The sequence below is a fragment of the Manis pentadactyla genome, chromosome 6 (assembly GCF_030020395.1).
Source record: "Manis pentadactyla isolate mManPen7 chromosome 6, mManPen7.hap1, whole genome shotgun sequence".
In the NCBI taxonomy this organism is placed as follows: domain Eukaryota; kingdom Metazoa; phylum Chordata; class Mammalia; order Pholidota; family Manidae; genus Manis; species Manis pentadactyla.
In genome coordinates this window covers 107273791-107295757 of record NC_080024.1, presented here as the reverse complement: position 1 = coordinate 107295757, position 21967 = coordinate 107273791, and the positions used below count along the sequence as shown (strand labels likewise).

The 21967-nt window shown below is 44.2% G+C and overlaps 1 protein-coding gene across 5 annotated transcripts in view; it reads left to right on the top strand.

Moving 5' to 3' along the window:
- Positions 1–21967, top strand: part of IMPA2 (inositol monophosphatase 2) — a 104777-nt gene that overhangs the window by 45566 nt on the left and 37244 nt on the right. For 2 of the 5 annotated variants that reach the window (XM_057504032.1, XM_036932711.2), the window contains exons 6-7: positions 1393–1501; positions 2194–2345. In XM_057504032.1, the coding sequence (XP_057360015.1) occupies positions 1393–1501; positions 2194–2345 (261 nt within the window). The other 3 variants (XM_036932708.2, XM_036932710.2, XM_036932709.2) reach the window with 3 other exon arrangements.

Below are 21967 nucleotides of genomic sequence, written 5' to 3'. Positions count from 1 at the left end.
TATACTTAACTCAAGAATTTCTCCCATAAATTTTAAAATGCTAGTAATTTAAGAAACCACGCTAAAGCAGAAAGACTCTTAGAATGTTTCCTTAACGCTGGTATTTAAGAGAAAACTTTCATTCCCTTGATAACTATTTGAGTGCCTACTGCACCTGGCCCTGTTGATGTCTTTTTCTTTAAAAGAAGTCTTTTTTCCATAGGAGAAATACCATCTCTTCACAGTCTGGTAAAGGTAGGGTGAGGAAACAGGCTCCAGAAGGGCTAATGGTTCCTGTCCACAGAGACCCTGGGCTGCATGAGGCAGGTGCAGCCTGAGCTCTGCTCTGGAGCTGGCTATGTGCAGGGGTGATTCCGACCTCCTGCAGGTGGGCAGCATTAGAGGAGCCAAGCAGTTTTCAGAAAGTGTTGAAGGTATAATGAGAGCCTCCACTCTCAGGAAAGGGGGAAATGGGTGTAAATTCTGTCTGAGAGGAGATTGTCTTCTCAGGTCATCTGGTCCCTGGGTGAGGGATGACCTTGCAGGTGCCCACATAGTATGCATGCCTTACCTGGAATCAGCTGTGGAACGTGCTGTTTCTCCACTTCACAGGGTGTCTTTGTTCTGCTCTCTGAGCGCACCTGGTGAGGCTGATTATGCCTGAGCAACAATCCTGATGAGATGGGTCAGGGGAGGTCTGGTTGTGTTTAGGTCCGTAGCAAAGCGAGGACGCCTACTGCAATGCCCACAGTGAGCCAGGCTCGGGAGGGAGCCCAGGCTGGATGCGGCTTGGCAGCAACCATGCTCTTGGCAAGAGTGCTGGGTGGCCATAGGACTACAGCCTGTGCCTTCTTTATGCCGAGGGGATTACTCCTGAGGACTCCCTTTCCAAAGACATTATTTAAAAGTGCTTTCTCCACAGGGATAGTTCCATCTTTGTGCTCACAGCAGTTTGAGAAATGTTTTTGAAAGACAGATTTATTTGATGAGGTATTATTTTTTCTTGGAGTCATTTTGTTTTTATTTGAATGGTGTAGATTTGTTTTTATTTGTTTTAATTGAATGGTGGTGATTTCCTTAAGCTACCAAACTCTTCCAAGTTCTTCATACCAACTATCCCTGAAAAGAGAGAGAACTGAGAATCTGTTCCCTCTGAATTGTGTAGCAGAAAGTGGCTTTAAAGGAACTACCATGAAATGGTGTGCATTTTGTTTCTTTCTTTCCCTGTGTCCTTACTTTTCAATATAGCTATCAGAAAAACATTACAGCATAAATCACTCAAAAGATGATACTTATTCTGAGAAGGAATGAGAGGCTGGCTGATATTTGAACCTTGCTTCAGGGAAACCCTGACTCTTCCATTTAGAACCAAGACTTGATTTCTCTAATTATGGGAAATTATTTCTATTGCAGATCTCTCAAAGGCCTTGGTTCTAACAGAAATCGGTCCCAAACGTGACCCTGCTACCCTGAAATTATTCCTGAGCAACATGGAGAGGTTACTCCACGCCAAAGCTCATGGGTATGACTTTCAGTTCCCGGAGCATCCTGAGGCCAAAAGGCCATGCACAGCCTTGCTGTGACCCCAGGGGCTACAAGGTGCTGTCCCCATGCTGAGGCCCAGAGAGCCTCTTCCTTGTTCAGTCGGACGGCTCGTGCAACCAGCTGTTAGGAAGTGGCCAGGGGACCTCTGTTCCTTTCTGAGCAGCATTTGAGAAGCCCGCTAACTGATCTCAAGCCACCCGACCATAAAGTCCTGCATGTGCTAAGATACCTACATACTGACTTTACACCAGTAAACATTTAGGAAAAATAAGTCCAAGTCCCAGTGAACCCTGTCTATCCCCCATCTTCCCTCTGTGTCTGTGCTATAGCTGCTGGCCACAGAGGAAGATTTAAATATAAGTTCAAGTTCAGTAGCATTAAATATCAAATCATTTAGTTGCAGTAGCCACAGTCCACTTGCCCTCTGGCCACAGATGGCTGGTAGCTACCGTAGTGCAGACCCGTCCATCGTCACAGAAAGCTCTGTGGGACAGCACCACACTGGACCTCAGATTTGAATCTAGAGCTTATTGGTGAAAGCTCTGTGGCTCCTGCTTAATTCCATCAGGGCAGGCAACTTTGTGTGAAGCTGGCACACACTATTGAAGAGCGATCCAACTGGTGCCCAGTGCTGTTCACATAGGCACTTGCTTTCTCCCCTCTCCTCAGGGTCCGTGTGATCGGGAGCTCCACCTTGGCGCTCTGCCACTTGGCCTCGGGGGCTGCAGACGCCTATTACCAATTTGGCCTGCACTGCTGGGATCTGGCCGCTGCCACAGTCATCATCAGAGAAGCAGGTGGCATCGTAATGGACACTTCAGGTGAGCCACTCTGACCCTCTGCCTCTGATCCTCAGGGTGTGACAACAGAGACTAGGCCAGGGAATGTCCCCCACTTCCTCAGAGTCTCTGACAGAGGCCACCAAGGGCCAGTGCCTTGCAGTTCTTCCTGCCTTCCTGCTTTATGCCTCTCAGCACTGAAACACCCCGGATCAGGCTTTATGGCAAGATGGTAATAGCACCACTTTACATCCACATGACATTGACAGTGTCCTGAGCACACACGTTCCCACCCCACAAAGCTTGATGAGACAGGCAGAGTGCGCATCGCGCTCCCCCACGTGCAAGGAGGAGACTGGAACCCCCAGGGCCCATAGTCTCAGCACTGGGTCAGCACAGTATATACCGTGGGCACCCTGCAGGGTTTTAGGAGAATGGATCCAAAAGGTGACCTGTTCCCTCTGCTTCACAGTCATCATATCCCAGTGACTGCCACCCCAGGAGCTAGTCCTGTAGCATCTCTGCTCCTGGTACATCCACTCAGCTTTAGGCAGACCTTCACTTAAGTTTAGGAATAATGACTCAGGGATAGGATGAACCCTCTTAGGCCCCATTCTCTCCCAGTTCTTTGGTCCCAAGCTCTTCTGCAGAAATACTGTGGCTTCCTTTTAACTGTTAAGTTTGCCCAGGGAGGTAGGTCTTTTGTCATTTGATTTCTACTTTTTTCCTCTTTCTCCTCTGAAAGACCTTAACTGAGCCACCAGTCAGGTGTAAAAATGAAGAGGTGTCAGCTTTACATGGCAAGGCCACAAAGGCCAATTTCACGTTGAAAGTGCATCCCACACTGGGTTTACTATACAAGTACGCATGTGTGCACAGAGGTCTCCAATGAGACAGTTAGTCCTGTTCATACCCCTCTCCCAGAAGGATGCTGGGCTTCATCCACCTCCCCCTGCTGCCTGGTCCCCACAGTAGCCATGTCAGCCATCTTTTGGGCCCACCCAGACCGCAGAGGCAGGACCTCCATCTCACAGGGTCCCCATTGCCACTGTGCAGCACAGAGTTTGAGAACTGCTCAGCCTTGAATGTTGGCCCTTACATTGCATTCTCCCAGCACAGCCCACAGGACAGCATCAGTTCTGTACAGCATATTGGTGCAGGGCAGAGTCACCCCTCTCTCTGACCAGGCTCATGTGCAGACCAGGCTGTTTGGTGTGCCCTCTAGATGCTCAGAAGCTTTGTTTTCCTGGGAACATGTATGCTGAGCAGTTATTCTGATTGCCTCGCCCTCTCCAGTAACCCAGGCACCCTCTCCTCTGTCTTCAGGCGGACCCCTTGACCTCATGTCTTGCAGAGTGGTTGCTGCGGGCACCCGAGAGATGGCAACGCTCATAGCTCAGGCCTTACAAACGATTAACTATGGGCGGGATGATGAGAAGTGAAGGGGAGCCAGTGGCCAAAAGATGTAACCCAGGACCAGGCTTTCCCAGGACTGCGGGAGCTGGTGCGGGTCCGGAGGAAGCTGCCTGAGCACCTGCACTCATGTCAAGGGTTTCATGCAGACTTAACCCAACACAGGGAGGTCTTATGCTAAAGTGTGTGGCTTTCTGGTTAAATCCACGTGTTTCACCAGGATTTGGTATTTTTCCCTCTTTAATCACACATAGCCTTTTCCAGGTTAGTATGAGTTCAAAGTTCTTCTTTCAGGGCCAAAACCCTAATCTCATGGGACATATGTATTGATGATATAGTCTCGATCTTTTTTTTCCAGAATGCAAATCTCAGGTAAAAAGGCTTTAGGACCGCTGATAAAGTGGACTTGTTCTCAGGCCCTCTCCGAAGGTACTTCAAATGCAATAAATCAAAATAACGGCACTGTGCTGATCTGTTTCCCTCATAAGTGTGCTCCCTGTTTCCTCCAGACCACCCATACAGTCCCCGGATGTAGCTCTTGCTGGAGGTTTGCATAGTAAAGCCCACAGATGGTGTTTGCTTTCTGCCTGCTGCCTTTAGACAAGCACTGTGAAGACTTCTTAGGTGATTATCATGTGTCAAAAGATAAACTGAGGCATATTAGAATTTTAGGAATTTATTTGAGCAAAAATATATTTAAATCAGGCAGCACTCCACTGGATGTGATTAGAAGTATTCCATCCATGGGACCTGAGGAAAAACTTTTACAGAGAAAAGGCAGAAGCACAGTAAGGAAATTACTGAATGACAATAGCTTAACACCTGATTGGCTGCTGGGACTGGTTGGCCTTGGTTTTGCCCTCATATCTGGAGGCATTTACTCGCCTGGGTTTTGTTTTGTTCACATTGGCGCTGCAGCATTAGAACAGCCTCAGTCTAACGACCTCCCTTTTACTGAATTTCACAATTTCCTCTTTTGGTCGTCCTCTCCCAGAGATTGACCCAAAATGTGTTTTTAGCCCCACTCTCAGTAACCACGGGAGCTAAATTGCTCTTTTCTCATCGTGAAGCTCCCAGGTTATGATGTCAGAGCCGTAGAAGAATTGCTTTTTTCTGTTCTTCCTTTGTCCATCTTGTTTCTGTCCCCCTATGCTGTCCTGCGGATGGCTGCACACATGCGTCTAAGAACTGAGAGAGAACTTAACACACCAGGAGGCTGTAATGCTGACTGCTCGCAAGATGATACCAAGAGCCTGAAGTATATGCCTTAGCCAGGGCTGCCATGTACCAAACCGAATGAGTTTTAGCCAAGTACCTTGTTTGTTAGTTACTTGTATTTGAGTATTAGGGGTGTTGCTCCAGGTAGAGCAGGAGGTATTTGCTGTGGCACAGACTCCTCCTTGTTCTGTTAACAAGTAATCTAAAGCAATGTATGATCTGAAACCACCTTGGCAAGAGAGCCTGAGGACTTTGGTTGTGCAGCCATGACCTTAGCAGTAGACTCAGCAGTGTCTGCCAGAGTTGAGGATGAGTTTATAATTGCATATTTGTTTGTACTAGCTCCAAGCTAAGGAAGAAGGGATGTCCAAGTGTCCACCATCCAGAGGGCTTAACATCTGGTGGTAAACTTCTTTTTGGTCAGTAATAGAGATTCAAGGGAGTGGACCAGTGTGGAGTTTCTAAGGTATTATGAAGGGACAGTGGAACAGTAAATACAGTGAGAGCACATTGTCCTTTTCATCCTCCAGCTGTCAAGACAATGAGCTGCTGAACCACAGGGGCTGATCCCAAAACCTCCACATAAGAAGGAGTAACCAGGAGGTGCAAACAGGGCTCCCCCATAAGTATTAGCACTTGTGGAGCCCTTTGTAGTTCTGGAGGTGTTAGCACTGTTTACCTAGACTCAAATGCTGCATTATCGCACGTTGAAAGATCACCTGAATATATGCGCTGGGCAGCAAGCCTACAAATGGTCTGATTTATACTGGCTGCTCAGCAGTGTCTTTTGTATATATGTTCAGTGGATCTTGTTTTCCCATCCCAGAGTTGGGCTAAATTGAGGCAAGGAACTGGGATATGTGAATTTATTATTTCAACTTCATAAAAAGGAGCTGTAGAACAATTTAGGCATACAATGGCACCTAGGATTCTAGTGAAGTTACTTTAGTAAGTAAGGGTGCCCCCATTGTGTTCTGATTTTGGTTTAGCAGGACAATTCTATCAGTTAGTTACATTTCCTGCAGTAGATATTATTTGGGAAATCCTAATCTAAGGGCTGTCTTCTCATGCATTAATAGAAAAAGCAGATAGCCAATAGGCAAAAGGCATAGAGGTTTCAAGTGGAGATGAAGATCCTGACCCATGGTCTTGGGAGAGCTGGCCATCCTCAAGATGCCATCTGCCTCTGGGGAGGAACCTCCTGGTCCATTTTAACTCTAGATCTCTGACTAAGGTGGAGTACCAAAAGTCTGGAGAAGCCCTTTTCATTTGGGAGCCATGGCCCCAACGTTCAAGCCCCTGAAGTTTGGCTGCTATTGGGCAGTGAAGAGAACCTGGAATGGTCCCTCCAACGAGGCTCTAGGGCAGTCTTTTAAGATGTTTCCAGAAGAACCACTCTCTTTAAGTTGTGGAAGGTTCAGCCATTTGTAGGAGGGCCATGGAAAGGCTTCCCTACCTGGTGGAAATATACTTCGTCATAATGCATTAAAGCTTTAAGTGAGTCATAATAGAATTTATGTGTACAGGAGAGAACACATGGTTCTTTCATCAAAAGCACAGCTCTTCCTGTTATATTTCATAAGGTGTTAATTTATATTTTTCCCATAGGTGTTGATCTAGGCCAGTCAATTCTGTTCATTTAGCTAGCTTTAGTTTTAAATTACGATTTGTCCATTCAACTTTCCCAGATGACTGAGGATGGTAAGGACAGTGGTAATGCCATTGTGTCTCCAGTGACTTACTTAATTGCTTAATCATTTGTCTGGTGAAAGGAGCTTCCCTATTGCTGGAGATTTTTCTGGGGCTATCCCATAAAGAAAATACATTTTCTGAGTTTCTTAGCCACAGTTGTGGTGTCAGCCTTTCTGCATGGGAAGGCTTCAGTGCATCCTGAGAATAATTACAAGAACATATTGATAACCTATTACAGGAGGCAATCGAATGAAATCCATTTGTAAGTGTTCCAATGGCCCAGTAAGGGGTAGGAACTTGCCATTTAACACCTTAGCGCTCTTTCCAGGGTTATGGGTTTGACAAATCCAACAGTGGTTGTAAACCATTTTGCAACCTTAAAGTAGTCATGCCAACAGTACCTTTTCATAACTGGGATCATTTTATCTGTGCCATAATGAGTTGCAAACTGAAAAACATCTTTAAGGACTCAGGAAGAAACAGGCCCTCTGTGCATCCTTGTTTAATATTACATTTGCACCCTTCTTGGTCCCAACATTGTTGCTCTAGCACAGGTGACTAATTTTGTATTTTATATGAATTATCATAAATAATTTGGTTAGAATCAATCTTAAGGAGTTCATTCATATTTTGTATTGGAACAGTTTTAGTGCTGTCTGATTTATGTTATTTATTTATTTTTATTAGGGTATCATTGATATACAATGTTATGAAGGTTTCACATGGGCAACGTTGTGGTTACAATTCACCCATATTATCAAGTCCCCCCCCCACACCCCATTGCAGTCACAGTCCATCAGTGTAGTAAGATCCTGTAGAGTCACTACTTGCCTTTTCTGTGCTATATTGCCTTCCCGTGACCCACCTACATTATGCATGCTGATCATAATGCCCCTTAATCTCCTTTTCCCTCCCTCCCCACCCACCCTCCCCAACCCCTTCTAGTGCTGTCTGATTGAGCTTGGAAGTCTACTAGTGCATTTCCCTGATACTTAGGTTCTATTTGTCTATGAGCTTCAATTTTAATAATTGCAATTCAGTTAGGCAAATAATGGCAGAGAGCAGTTAATTTACTTTGGGTCCATTTTTTATTGGGGTTCATCTAGCAATGTAGAACTCTCTTTACATAACGTACCAAAGTCATAGGCCCCCCAAAGGCATATCTCTGTTGGTAGAAATGCTTGCTGGTTTTCCCACGGATAGGTGGCAAATACAAGTGAGAGCATGTAATTCTGCTGGTTGAGCAGACTTAAAGTGGGAACGGAGCCCCCTTTCCAGTGTCGTATTGAATTATATCATCTACTACTTGATATTTCCTTTCTACATTCTTAACATAGGACCCATCGACAAACAGTGCCAGATCTGGGTTTTCTAATGGTGTGTTCTGTGATTCTACAGTTATGGTAATCTGTGCCATCATTTTAAATTATGTTGTTTTTATGACCCATTTATTTAATAGGAGAGATTATAAATTATTTTCTGGGCCTTATTTTTTGCTCTATGGAAGGAAGAATTGTATGTAAGAATAATTCTAATAAGGCTATTCACTGATTGGCCAGGTATACTTTCTGAAGTTTTGAAGAATTGAGAAGGTCAGTCTTAAGACAGGAAAAATTCCAGTCCACTCTCAACTTCTCTCATGTTCCTAATCTGCCAGCAGCAGCAGCAAATACAGAGTATTTGGGAGCCTCCCTGGCTCTCCTCCCCAGCCTCAGCTGCTGCCCTGGTAACTGCACATGATGCCTCCCACTGGCTCGCCAAGGGGACTGCCAGTGCCCTGGCGGCATCAGTGCTATGAGCTCATCACCAGCATCTTGGAGCTCCTCTTGGACGACTTTGAGAGCCAGGATCACTCAGGGGCCCAGCCCAGGTTACTCTACTGGTCTGAGTAACTGACCAAGTTCAGTGCCCCTTCAGGACACTTTTTGAAATGGGTGCTCAACAAATTTTTAATGAATAAAACTAAAGAGATCAGCCACATATTAGCAGATAAATTGTCTTCTGAATTCTATTTATGTGAAAATAATGTTACAACAACATTAAAGGGACGTTTGTTTCCCCATAATCCCAGTACACTAGCATCTACTCCTTCCCAGTCTCTATCTTGCTTACCTACTCCACAGAAGGTATGCCAGCCTCCATAGCCCTGAATCCGAGGTGGTTTTCAGTTGGGCCAGATTCTGCCCAATGAGGAATGACTTGCTGGGGGACCACTGGTGCCACTGGAACCACTGGTGCCTTAGACTTTTCAAGAAGATTTTTCAAGTGCCTGCCTTACTCTGTGGGAGCAGTTTCATATTTTATCAGCATCACATAATCTGCAACTTGGGGACCTCGGAGTTTTGTCTAAGTGTGTGAAAACCACCTGTGATTTTATTCATCCTTCCAACAAGGTTGCATGTGTGTGTGTGTGTGTCTGTATGTTAATATATATTATATATTACAAACTATGTACAAATTTATTTGGGGCAACAGAAATATGTAAGCATTTAACTAAAGTTTTCTGAACAATGTTAGTTCTAAGAAATTTTGAGGATTAGTGATATAAATTAGAAAAATCTATTCCAGCTAAGGGGAGGGATCTGTGTAGATTCCTGGTAGGCGAATAAGCAGGACAGGGCTCAGGGAGATTTCAAGGCTCAGACTTAGAGAGTGACTGACAGAAGAAGCCTTCACATTCATATTAAAAATAGTTAGGTAAGCAAGTGAGACATCCTCTAAATTGTGTAGTTTTGTAACTTACTACATTTTCCATAGGAGATTAACAAGCACTTTTTAAAACTGCTTTTGTGAGACCCCTCCCTACCCTACCATCTTCACTGTGACAGGCTTCTCTCTTCAGGTGCCAGATGTAGTTAAGTGGACGCTTAATCACTTGCATATGAACTGCCAAAGATGTGAGCTTTTGGGGCTGTAAAAGAGTAGGGACCTGGAAAAAAGCCTTATACCTCAATAAGCATTACATATCTATGTGAGATGATTGCTAATACAAAATACCAGGGGTAAAAAAATGATATTAATATGTCAGAGGTCATGCTGAAAATACAGTTGCTCCACTGTCCTTGTAGTAGTCATGTCCATACGAAATATATGTAAAGGCAGTGGTTAATGAAAGCAGGTAGAACACACCTGCCCTCTGGGTTCCTGAGCTGTCGAAAACACTACTGTGCAGTTACAGCCATTGCTGGTGTACATGCTGCTGTGCTATCATCCAGCTTCAGCACAGATGGTGCTGGAACAGGTTGTCCGGTACCCTGATAGTGATCATTTAAAAAAATTTTTTTCCTAAATATGAGTCTCATAATCTGTAGGCTATATGTATATACACACATAGAAAATCTTTAGTCATTTTATATACTGCCTTGAGGGAACCTACTTATATTATGAAGATACCACTAAATGAAGTGTAAGGGAGCGATTCTTGAAACTCACATGTATTAGAGGGGAAAAAAGAGAAACGTAAAGAAAAGCAATACTAAATATCATATGTCATTTTGAACCTAAGTTAATATATTTTAATTAACTTACAACTTTGAAAATATTGATGTGGATTATTGAGCATAAATTTTTAATGCTTAAAGATTAAAGGAGATTCAGTGTATGGAAGCAGGTACCTTACTGGGTAAGGATCAGAATCCTGGTTCTGGGTTCAAGTCCTGACTCTGTACTGATTAGCCCTAATTAGTGACCTTGGGCTAATTAATCCCTTAAGGAAAGCAGGGCCCCAGTTGGTACCTGAAACATTTGTGTCTTACAGCTAGCTCTCCAGGGCTCTTCTAGATTCTGTTCCCTCAGCTGGTAGACCTAGCAAATACCGTGCCTGCCAAAGTTACTGGCAGGAATAGAGAAGAGGTGTGTTTTCTAGCTGTGATAGTAAATACACTTTGTTTTTAATTAACTCTGAGTTTTAAAAATATTTCTATATGTTCACTTTCGAGTGACCACTTGTCTTATCATCCTTTGTTATAGTTTTGTCTTTGAAGATATAGAGCCTACCCAGAGTCTGACCACCCAGGAGAAAGCCCAGAACTTCTCTGAGTACTCAGTCTTCCTTGGCCCAAGGGCCCTGGTCTTTCCAAGCCACTGACTAGTTCCAGAAGCACACTTACAGTCATCTTTGAAAAGACTAGGTTTTCTTTCATCTCTGGAAATTGCTCGATTTGCCATTTTACTGCTTTGTCTGCATCAATTTTATTCAGTGGGACTTTTTAATAAATGGTATGGCTTTGTTAATAGAAGTTTAAAATGTACACTCAAGTCTCACCCAATTGCTGACTGTTCTTTTAGGCTTAGACTTGCAAGAGTTTATTTTTTCAGAATATATTCAAACAGCTCTTCTGACTGTATGCAGATACACAAGATATTCCTTATATTCTTCAACATTTGGAGGTGTAATGCTCATTAATGATGTAATGTCGTTTAGTTCTTACATGCAGAGAAGTAACTTTTTCACAGGAGAAGCCCCTAAGACGGCCCTCAGGGCAGAAGGAGCCCCAGGAGGACACAGTTTGAATGGCTGTGGGCCTCCAGCCTTCTCACTCACCTACCCCCCAGCCCCCAAGCCCCCATCCTCCTGTCCTGCCCCACATGTGCTTTCATTTTCTGGTGGCTGACTTGCATTCCAAAGCTGAGTCTAATAAGCTTTGCATGAGTTTGGAGAGAAGCTGAGAGACCCCCTGGAGAACAGGGAAGTGCCCGAGACCCTGAGGCCATAGGCCAGGCCAGAGCACAGGGCATAGCCCACCAAGGCACCTAGCAGCTCCTTGACACCCACCCAAATGCCCCAGCCTCCCAGAAATCAAATGAGACGCTCGCTTTGGTGATTTTCAAAGTCAACCAACTGCTCACCATTATCATTTTGACTTCCTTGCAAAATAATGTTCACCTACTCTAATGATTACATTCATTTAGAATTCCTCTCATAGGCTTTACTTTTGCTCTAATTTCTCTCCTTTGTTTTAACAGTTTTACTCAAAGCATCTTATGTACCAGTCATCAAATGTTTTGGTGCCTTTATAATCTAACCCCCAAAAAAGGTAAAACATTTGTTCTAGCAGATCACTAAATTTCACTATCCAAACAGGTTGGGAGTCAGGAAAAATGGACTCTCGTCCCAAGTTCATGTTAAGTAGCTGTATAACCTTGAAGAAGTCACTTCACTTCCGCTGGCCTTTGGTGAAATGTGTAACATGGGACCTGACCAGCCCCAACCCAGGGCTGTTGTGAAGATGTCACGACACAGTGTGTGACAGTATCAAGAGGTGTGAAATGTCGGGTGATGTATTTTTTGCAATTAAATTTTTGAGTAAAAAGACCATGGTATTCATAGCTAAATGGGATGGGTCAGCTATTGGAAAAAACTAGAAATATTTAGGCAGATGATACCACAGCTTGGACAGACTGCCTGATTTATTAAAACCATTTACAATCAGTTTGATAATTATTCTGCACCCAGGACTTCAGGCAATCTCAGATATGGCCTTCCCTAGCTTTCCTCAGTACTAACAACATTAAAGCAATGCCACACACTTCCATCATTGTGCTTTCTTCCATGGAGGCATGGACAGATTTTCTAAAGCATAAGCAAAGGACCAAACCCATGGCCTCAAAGCTTGGATGATTTCCAGAAGCACCAGGCCCTATGAACCAATACTTAGGGTTCCCAGAGAGTGATAGGAAATGCAGGGCCACAACTTACCCACTGGATGAACCTGAGTTACTCAGAGAACCTCTCTGCACCTCTCAGCAAAATGAGTTCACTGTGCTCTTCCCAAGGTCAGGAGGGGAAAAGAAGTAGTGTGTGCACATACAGTTGCGTCAAACAGACATACCAGAAGAGCAGGTGGGCTGCAGGGGCCAGATGGGGACCCAAGGGCAAGGGCAGCTCACCTGGCTGCTGCAGAGCCTGTCCTCTGCCCCAGCCTAGCCAGGCTTCCCTTCCCACTTGCAAAGACCTGGGGCAGCTCCCTCACTTCATAGGGGCCCCCCATAAAGGACACAGAAGACAAATCTAGATGTCCATGTAGTTAGGTATGGTGTCAGCTTAGTGCCCATACCAGAGTCATCAGAAACACAGATGAGCCACATGGCTTCCTGGCGTTAGTCTGGGCCTGTCCCCTCAGGCACCACACATGTCATCAGCGACCCCACAATTGATTTAGAACAAATAGCAAAAGAGGGAAGGATGGCTAGAATGAAAGATGAGGACCCAGTGTACGGAAGTAAGAGGATTACTACAGGAGATCCCACCAGCAGGCTGCAAAGCAAGCAGGCAGGTGCCAGGTGCCCACAAAGCCTGGGAAGCAGGGGCAGGCAGGGCAGAGAGGGGGACCAAAGGAGCTGAACCTGAAGGTCGAGCAAGAGGGAGTCAGAAGGTGGGAAAGGAAGACCAGACTCACACAGGCTCCAGAGCGGTGGGCCAGGCTTCCCGGAGGAGGTGATGCTGTGTCAAAGCAGGGAGGTGATGGGGTTGGAATGACCAGGCGTTCCAGGGGGAGCGGAACATTGATCCTGGGGCTGCATGGCTGGGGAGGGCATGGTGTCACTCAGGAGGACAGGAGGTGACAGTAAAGCAGGAGCCAATGCAGAGGGCCTGGGCACCAAGCGAAGCCGTCACCACCACATGCCAGAAACTCCCGGAGGGCACTGTCACCAGTGTGTGTTCACATGCCCCTAGATAGCCGGTTGTAAGGATTTTTATGTGAGAAAAAAGGGAGCTCTCAGGCAGGTGGTAGGTGCCGCATGGTTCCACAAGGCAATTTTATTGTACATTGGTCATGCTCCTCTGTTCAGCAGAATGATCTGATACATCTATGCATGAAGTAATTGAGGCTTTGACAGTTTCTCCCCTGGAGGCTTCTCAAACCCACCAATGAAATCTCCCAAGCTGGGGAGAGGAGGCCCCACCTCCCACACAGGCAAAGGGCCTGACCTTTGTTCCCCAGCTCCCACCAGCCACTAGCCATACGGCAGATCGCAGGTGTGCCTGGCAAGTTCAACAAAGAAAAGCAACAGTATTGGTCATTTAATTCCCCATCAGTCTTGGGGGAGAAGGAGGCTGAACAAGGCCATGAACGGCTCAGGGCAAATGGTGCTCATACCAACCCACCAGGGCCAGAAGGCCAGTGAGATAGTGGCACAGCCTGACTTTGCAAGGGCCTGTCTCCTTCCCCTCCCTATCCACTGGGGTAGCCTCACTTCTCACCCCCTCATGGGCCTGGCACCCAGCACATCCAGCACCTGGACCAGGTTCACCAAAAACCATCTCGGAAGGGTCAGGATAATGAAAAGCCCTTCTGCCTTGTCTTGAGTTTTGGCCTCCAACTGCTGCTGACCGTAAGTGTTTACAAATGTTGTGACATATCTGGTACTCCACCATCTGAGCCAGAGGTCACCAATCACCAGAGTGGCCCCTAGGCCTCTGCCTTTCCCATAGTGCAGGACCCACCTGGGATGAAGGGTCTGCCACCTCCTTGGCTTCAAGAAGAGTGAGTCTAAGATATTAATGACAAAGTCTCACTGTGGGTAAAATTGTAGCATTTCCAGAATATCTCGCCTGGCTTTAGTATATCTGCATATGGATAGGTGTTAAGAGGTGGAAAGCATCTTTCCTCAGGGGTGGAGAAGTTCATCTCCATATCAATGGGTGATTACCTGGGCAACAGAGGGCTTATCTGTACTTGAGAGGTGAGGTAGGGCCGGTGTTGTGGCTGCTTGAACAAGAGAAGAGAGACGGCCGGACTGCAGTTAGTGAGCAATAGAGTTTTAAACTTTATTTCTCCCTTTGACTGAGTTTAGTTTTTAGGGGTATTTTGCCCCGGGATTTCCTATCCCCGGGCCTACACTCACTCACACAGGTATGCAGTTTTCTTTTTCGGTTTTCAACAGAAATGAAAGCCCTTAAAGTGTGTTGCTATGGAGATACATCTCCATCACTATGTCCCTGTATAGCTGGCTTTTGGAACTATGTGTAGGGCTTTTAAGGTTTTCCCCATAGCATTCCACCTTGTCAGCATGGCCTTTGGAGCCTCTGGGATTCTGATTCCCTCCTCTTACGGACATCACACCAATAAGGCACCAGGTGAGGGAAGCAGTTGGATTCTCCAGCCCCTCCTGTCGCTCGGTCTAAGTCCCCAGCCACCCCCACCTCGCCATGAATCCCTCCACTACTCCCGGAGCAGCAAGGTCCCTTTTGCTGATAGAGAAGGGCCTACTGGGACAGGGTATGCCCGGCTTGAGGACCCGAGGCAGGTATCCCCGAGAGGCTGTGGAGAAAGTTGCTTCCAGCGTTCCGTGTCCCCATATTATGGTCACACTGCAACCCTTGGCCGGTAAATTACACCTGTTCCCTGAGGCCCGGTGGGCCCACCTGCGGCCTTGGGGATCGGTCCTGGCCGAGGGCAGCCTTAGCCCATCTTCAGGGAGCCCCGGGCTGCGAAGATCCAGCAGGACGGCTTGCCGTGGCCTCTGTGGCCTGAGCCTTCTAGCCCAGCGCTGTCAGAGGAGCTTGGTTTCTGGGTATGGCCGGGCGCTTGAGTGACCCTCCCCCGCCCCCTGCCGGCCGCGCTGGCGAATTGCGCGGCACCCGAGGTCCCAGGCGCTCTTAGACGCTGGCGCCCCGCAAAGCCATTTGGGTGCAGTTTATCTTTAGACTCTGGGCGTGATAGGAGAGTGTTCCCGGAGGACAGGGATAATTTAGCCGTGGTGCTCTTCTGTATTCATGATTGTGTGAACACACCACTTAGGAATCATGGCAGAGTAAATGCCATTATTCTATGTAAGGCGACATGGTGTGTCTATAACTAAAAGATGTCAACACAGCACATAACCGAAGTAAAGATGATGTAAAATTTAAGTAAAAAAAGAAAAGAAAATGGCATTGAACTAGTTCATCCAGAGTTTAATCAAGGTTTTGATAAGAGGTTGTGTTTTTGTTTTGTTTTTTCTTGTTTACAGTAAGGACTTTGAAATTTAATGATTTTTAGTTAAATTTAAGATAAAGTTGGAGTTATACTTCTGGACACTGACATTTTTTGTACAGTTTTGTAATGGTAAAGAATGTTGCCAATTAAGTATTTCAAGGACAGGAACCGTGCTTTTATTTTTTCAACATCTTCCCAGAATACTAGGGAAAATCATATCAAACTCAATTCAGCATGCAATTATCACTTATTTAACATATCCCCACAATACTACTTACCAGCTATGTGCATCCTTGGGTAGGCTTCTTGCGCTCTGTGCCTCAATTCATCATCTAGAATGTAGGCAATACCAATACCTGCTCATAGGGTAAGAAGTAATGAGCCACAAGTGCAAAGCTCCTGGCACCATTCCTGCACATACTGAATGAAGGTTCACCTGAAATGTTTATTACTATTATATTTACTACAGTTAGGTTCTAAGATAAGTGCTCAGATTATTCATAAGACATGATTCCTATTCTCATGAAGTTTACAACGTGAAGCAAAGGGAAACAAACCTGTACACAAACGGGTATGCAAGGTTATTATAAATCGTCAATGCCATAAAAAAACATAATACCAATGCACCAGGAGGACAAAGGAGAGGAAAATTTATCATGTTGGAGTGGAAGGACACCAAAAGGTTTTCAAGAAGAGGTTACCTTTGAGATAGATCTTGATGGGTAAGGTAGGATTTAAGATGGATTTGGAAGCATTCTCCAGAAGAAGCTGCATGAACAATGATGCTACATCATCACAAAAGTGTGTAGTAAATTCAGCATCAACCAATAGCCAGAATGAGGAGGGTGGGAGATAAGAGTGGGTGTGGTCCATAGGCCTATCAGCAGCTAGCATTTGGTGAAGGCTTACCCAATGGTATGCACAACAGATTGAAAGATCAGGGGGCCTTATGAGCCATGCTTAGGATTGTGATTTGTCATACAGTCAATAAAATGCCATCAAAGATATCCAATTGGTCTCTATTTTCAGAAGAGTGGAGTACACAGCAAGCACTTGGCAAATGCTTGTAAAATAAAACTGAACTGGATGGTGGTAAAAAGAATATAAATGGTGGCAAGTCCCATACAGGTACACAAGGGTACAAAATAGACATCCTAGTAATGACATAGGCCAAATGTAGTTGATACCTAGAAACAAGAGAATCAAGACATATACTTATTTCAGAATCAATGAAAGCTATAAGGCCATGTAGGGAAGCAATTGTCTCTCTGTCAAGGACCACTGCTCTACAAAGCTTGAATGCAGCAAGTATAGAGCATCTAAATGTAGGATATTATTGCAGAGGCGATGGGAAGGATATTAACACCTGGGCTCTGACAGAAAGAAGTCATCCTGGAGCCATGGTTTGAGGGGATGTGTTTGTTCCCCCATTCCAGTTCTAATCACTTGGGGAAATGTGTGTTTCCAGTGGAAGCCAAATACTTAGCTTTCCAGCCTATGAGTGCACCTGGGGCAGGGTTTTGCTCTCTCTGACAGAAGTGCAAGGTCTTGCCCAGGATTATACCAGGCTGTACCTGTGTTGGGCATGTGTGCAAACATGCAAAAATGACTTAATTACTAATATATGATAAAAGAGCCATGAATATAGAATGGGGAAAAGATAGCCTCTTCAACAACTGGTGTCGGGCAAACTGGACAGCTACAACTAACAGAATGAAACTGGATTATTGTCTAACTCCATACACAAAAGTAAACTCGAAATGAATCAAAGACCTGAATATAAGTCATGGAACCATAAAATTCTTAGAAGAAAACATAGGCAAAAATCTCTTGAGTATAAGCAAAAGCAACTTTTTCCTAGACACATCTCCTCAACCAAGGGAAACAAAATAAAAAATGAACAAGTGGGACTATATCCAACTAAAAATCTTCTGTACAGCAAAAGACACCATCAGTAGAACAAAAAGGTATTCCACAGTATGAGAGAATGTATTTGTAAATGACTCATCTGATAAAGGGTTAACATCCAAAATATATAAAGAATTCATACACCTCAACATCCAAAAAAAATAACCCAACTAAAAAATGGGTTGAGGATCTGAACAGACACTTCTCCAAAGAAGAAATACAAATGGGGAGGTGCTCAAGATGGCAGAATGAGTAGGACAGTGGAAATCTCCTCTCAAAACCAGTACATTTGAAAATACAGCAAATATAACTATTCCTAAAAGAGAGACCAGAAGATACAGTACGACAACCAGCCTACATCTACATCTGCAAGAACTCAGCATCTCACGAAAAGGGTAAGATACAAAGCCGTGACCCAGCGGGACCCAAGCACTCCCCCCACCCCAGCTCACTGGTGGGAAGAAAAGAATCAGAGTGGGGAGGGAGTGGAAGCACCGGACTGCTAAATAATCAGCCCTAGTAATCTGCACCAGGAGCACAGACACACATTGCATGGTGTACTGGTGGATGGAGACTGTGAGCGGGTCCCCACAACCAGCTCCGCTGGGACTAAAGAAAAGCGGGCACTTTAAAAGTCTTAAAGAGACAAGGGTTTAACAGGTAGACAAAATCGTCCTGCCACACTCAGCCCAGCAGGCTGGGAATCTTAAGGAACTACAGGCACCCTGATGCCCTGGGTGGCAACGCAGCTCCAAAGACCCTCACAGTGACAAGCAGCATGCCATTCATTCCCCCCTGCCAGCACTGTAAGCAAACTGGCTGATCTGCCATTGCTGTGGAGCAGCCCCGCCCACAGCAACCACACAGAGTCTCCTCCCAGCACACAGCTAACCAGGCCAGACCCAGAGGCTGCCACCAGCACACAGCTGCCTGCCATAGACAGAGGAAGACAGGGTAAAGTCAGGAAAGCAGGAAGGGTGCCGTTCTCACAGGAGAACACAAGCTGTGTACCTGTGAACTCCGATAGTGCCCTTGGCCATCCCCAGGGCTGCCCCACCCACAGCAGCTCACGGGATTAATTCAGAGACTGCTCACTGTGTCCAGGTAACTGGCACAGGCAGTGGAGAAGGGCAAGGCAACCAGCAAGCAGGAAGGGACTTTGATCTCCCAGCTCACACATGTGCCACTTGCTGGTTATCACTTCTATCACCATGGAAAGGCAGAAGAATCTGGTCCAGTCAAATATCACTCAAACAACACCAGAGAAATGGTCTGACAGATAGATATAACCAACCTTCCTGAAAAAGAATTCAAAATAAAAGTCATAAACATGCTGATGGTCCTGCAGAGAAACATGCAAGAGCTAAGGGATGAAATCCGGAGAGAGATAACAGAAGTAAAATAAGCAATGGTAGGACTTAAGACAGACTGGATGAGGTGCAAGAGGCTGTTAGCAGAATAGAAATCACAGAACAGGAATACAGAGAAGCTGAGGCAGAGAGAGATAAAAGGATCTCTAGGAATGAAAGAATAATAAGGGATCTGTGTGACCAATCCAAACGGAACAATACTCACATTATAGGGGTACCAGAAGAAGAGAGAGAAAAAGGGATAGAAAGTGTCTTTGAAGAAATAATTGCTGAAAACTTTCCCAAACTGGGGAAGGAAATAGTCTCTCAGACCGTGGAAGCCCACAGATCTCCAACACAAGGGACCCAAGGAGAACAACACCAAGACATATAATAATTAAAATGGCAAAGATCAAAGACAAGGACAGAGTATTAAAAGCAGCCAGAGAGAGAAAAAAGATTACCTACAAAGGAGAAAACATCAGGCTATCATCAGACTTCTCAACAGAAACCTTATAGGCCACAGAAGAATGGCATGATATTTTTAATGCAATGAAACAGACGGGCCTTGAACCAAAAATACTGTATCTAGCAGGATTGTCCTTTAAATTTGAAGGAGGTATTGGGCAATTTCCAGATAAGCAAAAGTTCAGGGAATTTGCCTCCCACAAACCACCTCTACAGGATATTTTAAAGAGACTGCTCTAGATGGAAGTACTCCTAAGGGTAAATAGATGTCACCAGAGAAAATAAAATAACAGCAAAGAAAGCAGACCAACCAAATACTAACTAAAGGCAAAAAATAAAATAAGCTATCCACAAGAGCAGTCAAGGGAAGCAAGCAAAAAAAAAAGAGTAAAGAATAAAACACCTAACATATAAAGAGTGGAGGAAGAAGAATAAGAAGGGAGAAAAATAAAGAATCATCAGACTGTGTTTATAATAGTGTAATAAGTGAATTAGGCTAGATAGATAGTAAAGAAGCTACCCTTGAACCTTTGGTAACCACGAATCCAAAGCCTGCAATGGCAATAAGTACATATCTATTGATAATCACCCTAAATGTAAATGGACTGAATGCACAAATCAAAAGACACAGAGGAATAGAATGGAGAAAAAAGCAAGACCCATCTATATGCTGCTTACAAGAGACTCACCTCAAACCCAAAGACATACACAGACTAAAAGTGAACGGCTGGAAAAAGATATTTCATGCAAACAGTAGGGAGGAAAAGGCAGGTGTTACAGTACTTGTATCACGCAAAATAGACTTCAAAACAAAGAAAGTAACAAGAGATAAAGAAGGACATTAAATTATGAGAAAGGGGTCAGTCCAACAAGAGGATATAACCATTATAAATATCTATGCACCCAACACAGGAGCACCAGCGTATGTGAAACAAATACTAACAGAATTAAAGGAGGAAATAGAATGCAATGCATTCATTTTAGGAGACTTCAACACACCACTCACTCAAAAGGACAGATAAACTAGAAAGAAAATAAGTAAGGACACAGAGGCACTGAACAACACACTAGAACAGATGGACCTAACAGACATCTACAGAACTCTACACCCAAAAGCAGCAGGATAAGCTAAGCATTCTTCTCAAGTACACATGGAACATTTTCCAGAATAGACCGCATAATAGGCCACAAAAAGAGCCTCAGTAAATTCAGAAAGATTGAAATTCTACCAACCAACTTCCCAGATCACAAAGGTATAAAACTAGAAATAAATTGTACAAAGAAAACAAAAAGGCCCACAAACACATGGAGGCTTTAACAACATGCTCCTAAATAATCAATGGATCAATGACCAAATTAAAATGGAGATCAAACAATATATGGACACAAATGAAAACAACAGCACAATGCCCCAACTTCTCTGGGATGCAGCGAAGGCAGTTCTAAGAGGAAAGTATATAGCAATCCAGGCCTATTTAAAGAAGAAAGAACAATCCCAAATGAATAATCTAAAGTCACAATTATTGAAACTGGAAAAAGAAGAATGAATGAGGGTCAAAGTTGCAGAAAGAGGGACATAATAAAGCTCAGAGAAGAAACCAATAAAATTGAGAAGAATAAAACAATGGAAAAAAATCAATGAAACCAAGAGTTGCTTCTTTGAGAAAATAAAATAGAAAAAGCCCTGGCCAGACTTGTTAAGAGAAAAAGAGAAAAACACAACCTTCCAAGACTGACCAAGGAAGAAACAGAAAATCTAAACAGACCAATTACCAGCAACCAAATTGAATCAGTAATCAAAACACTACCCAAGAACAAACCTCCTGGACCAGATGGATTCACCGCTGAATTTTACCAGACATATAGAGAAGACATAATACCCGTTCTCCTTAAAATTTTCCTAAAAATTGAAGAGGAGGGAATACTTCCAAAGTCATTCTATGCAGCCTCACTCTAATACCAAAACCAGGCAAAGACCCCATAAAAAAAGAAAATTACAGACCAATATCCCTGATGAACATAGATGCAAAAATACAAACGGAATTCAAAAGTACATCAAGAAGATCATACAACATGATCAAGTGGGATTCATCTCAGGGATGCAGGGATGGTACAACATTCGGAAATCCATCAACATCATCCACCACATCAACAAAAAGGACAAAAACAGCACGATCATCTCTGTAGATGCTGTAAAATCACTTGACAAAATTCAACATCTATTCATGATAAAAACTCTCAACAAAATGGGTATAGAGGACAAGTACCTCAACATAATAAAGGCCATATATGATAAACCCACAGCCAACATCATACTTAGCAATGAGAAGCTGAAAACTTTTCACCTAAGATAGGGAACAAGACAGGGATGCCCACTCTCCCCACTTTTATTCAACATAGTACTGGAGGTCCTAGCTATGGCAAGCAGACAATACAAAGAAATAAATGGCATACAGATCAGCAAGGAAGAAGTCAAACTGTCACTATTTGCAAATGACATAATATTGTACATAAAAGATCCTAAAGAATCCAGTCCAAAACTACTAGAACTAATATCTGAATTCAGCAAAATTGCACGATACAAAATTAATACACAGAAATCTGTTGCATTCCTATACACTAACAATGAACTAGCAAAAAGAGAAATCAGGGAAATGATTCCATTCACAATTGCATTAAAAAGAATAAAATATCT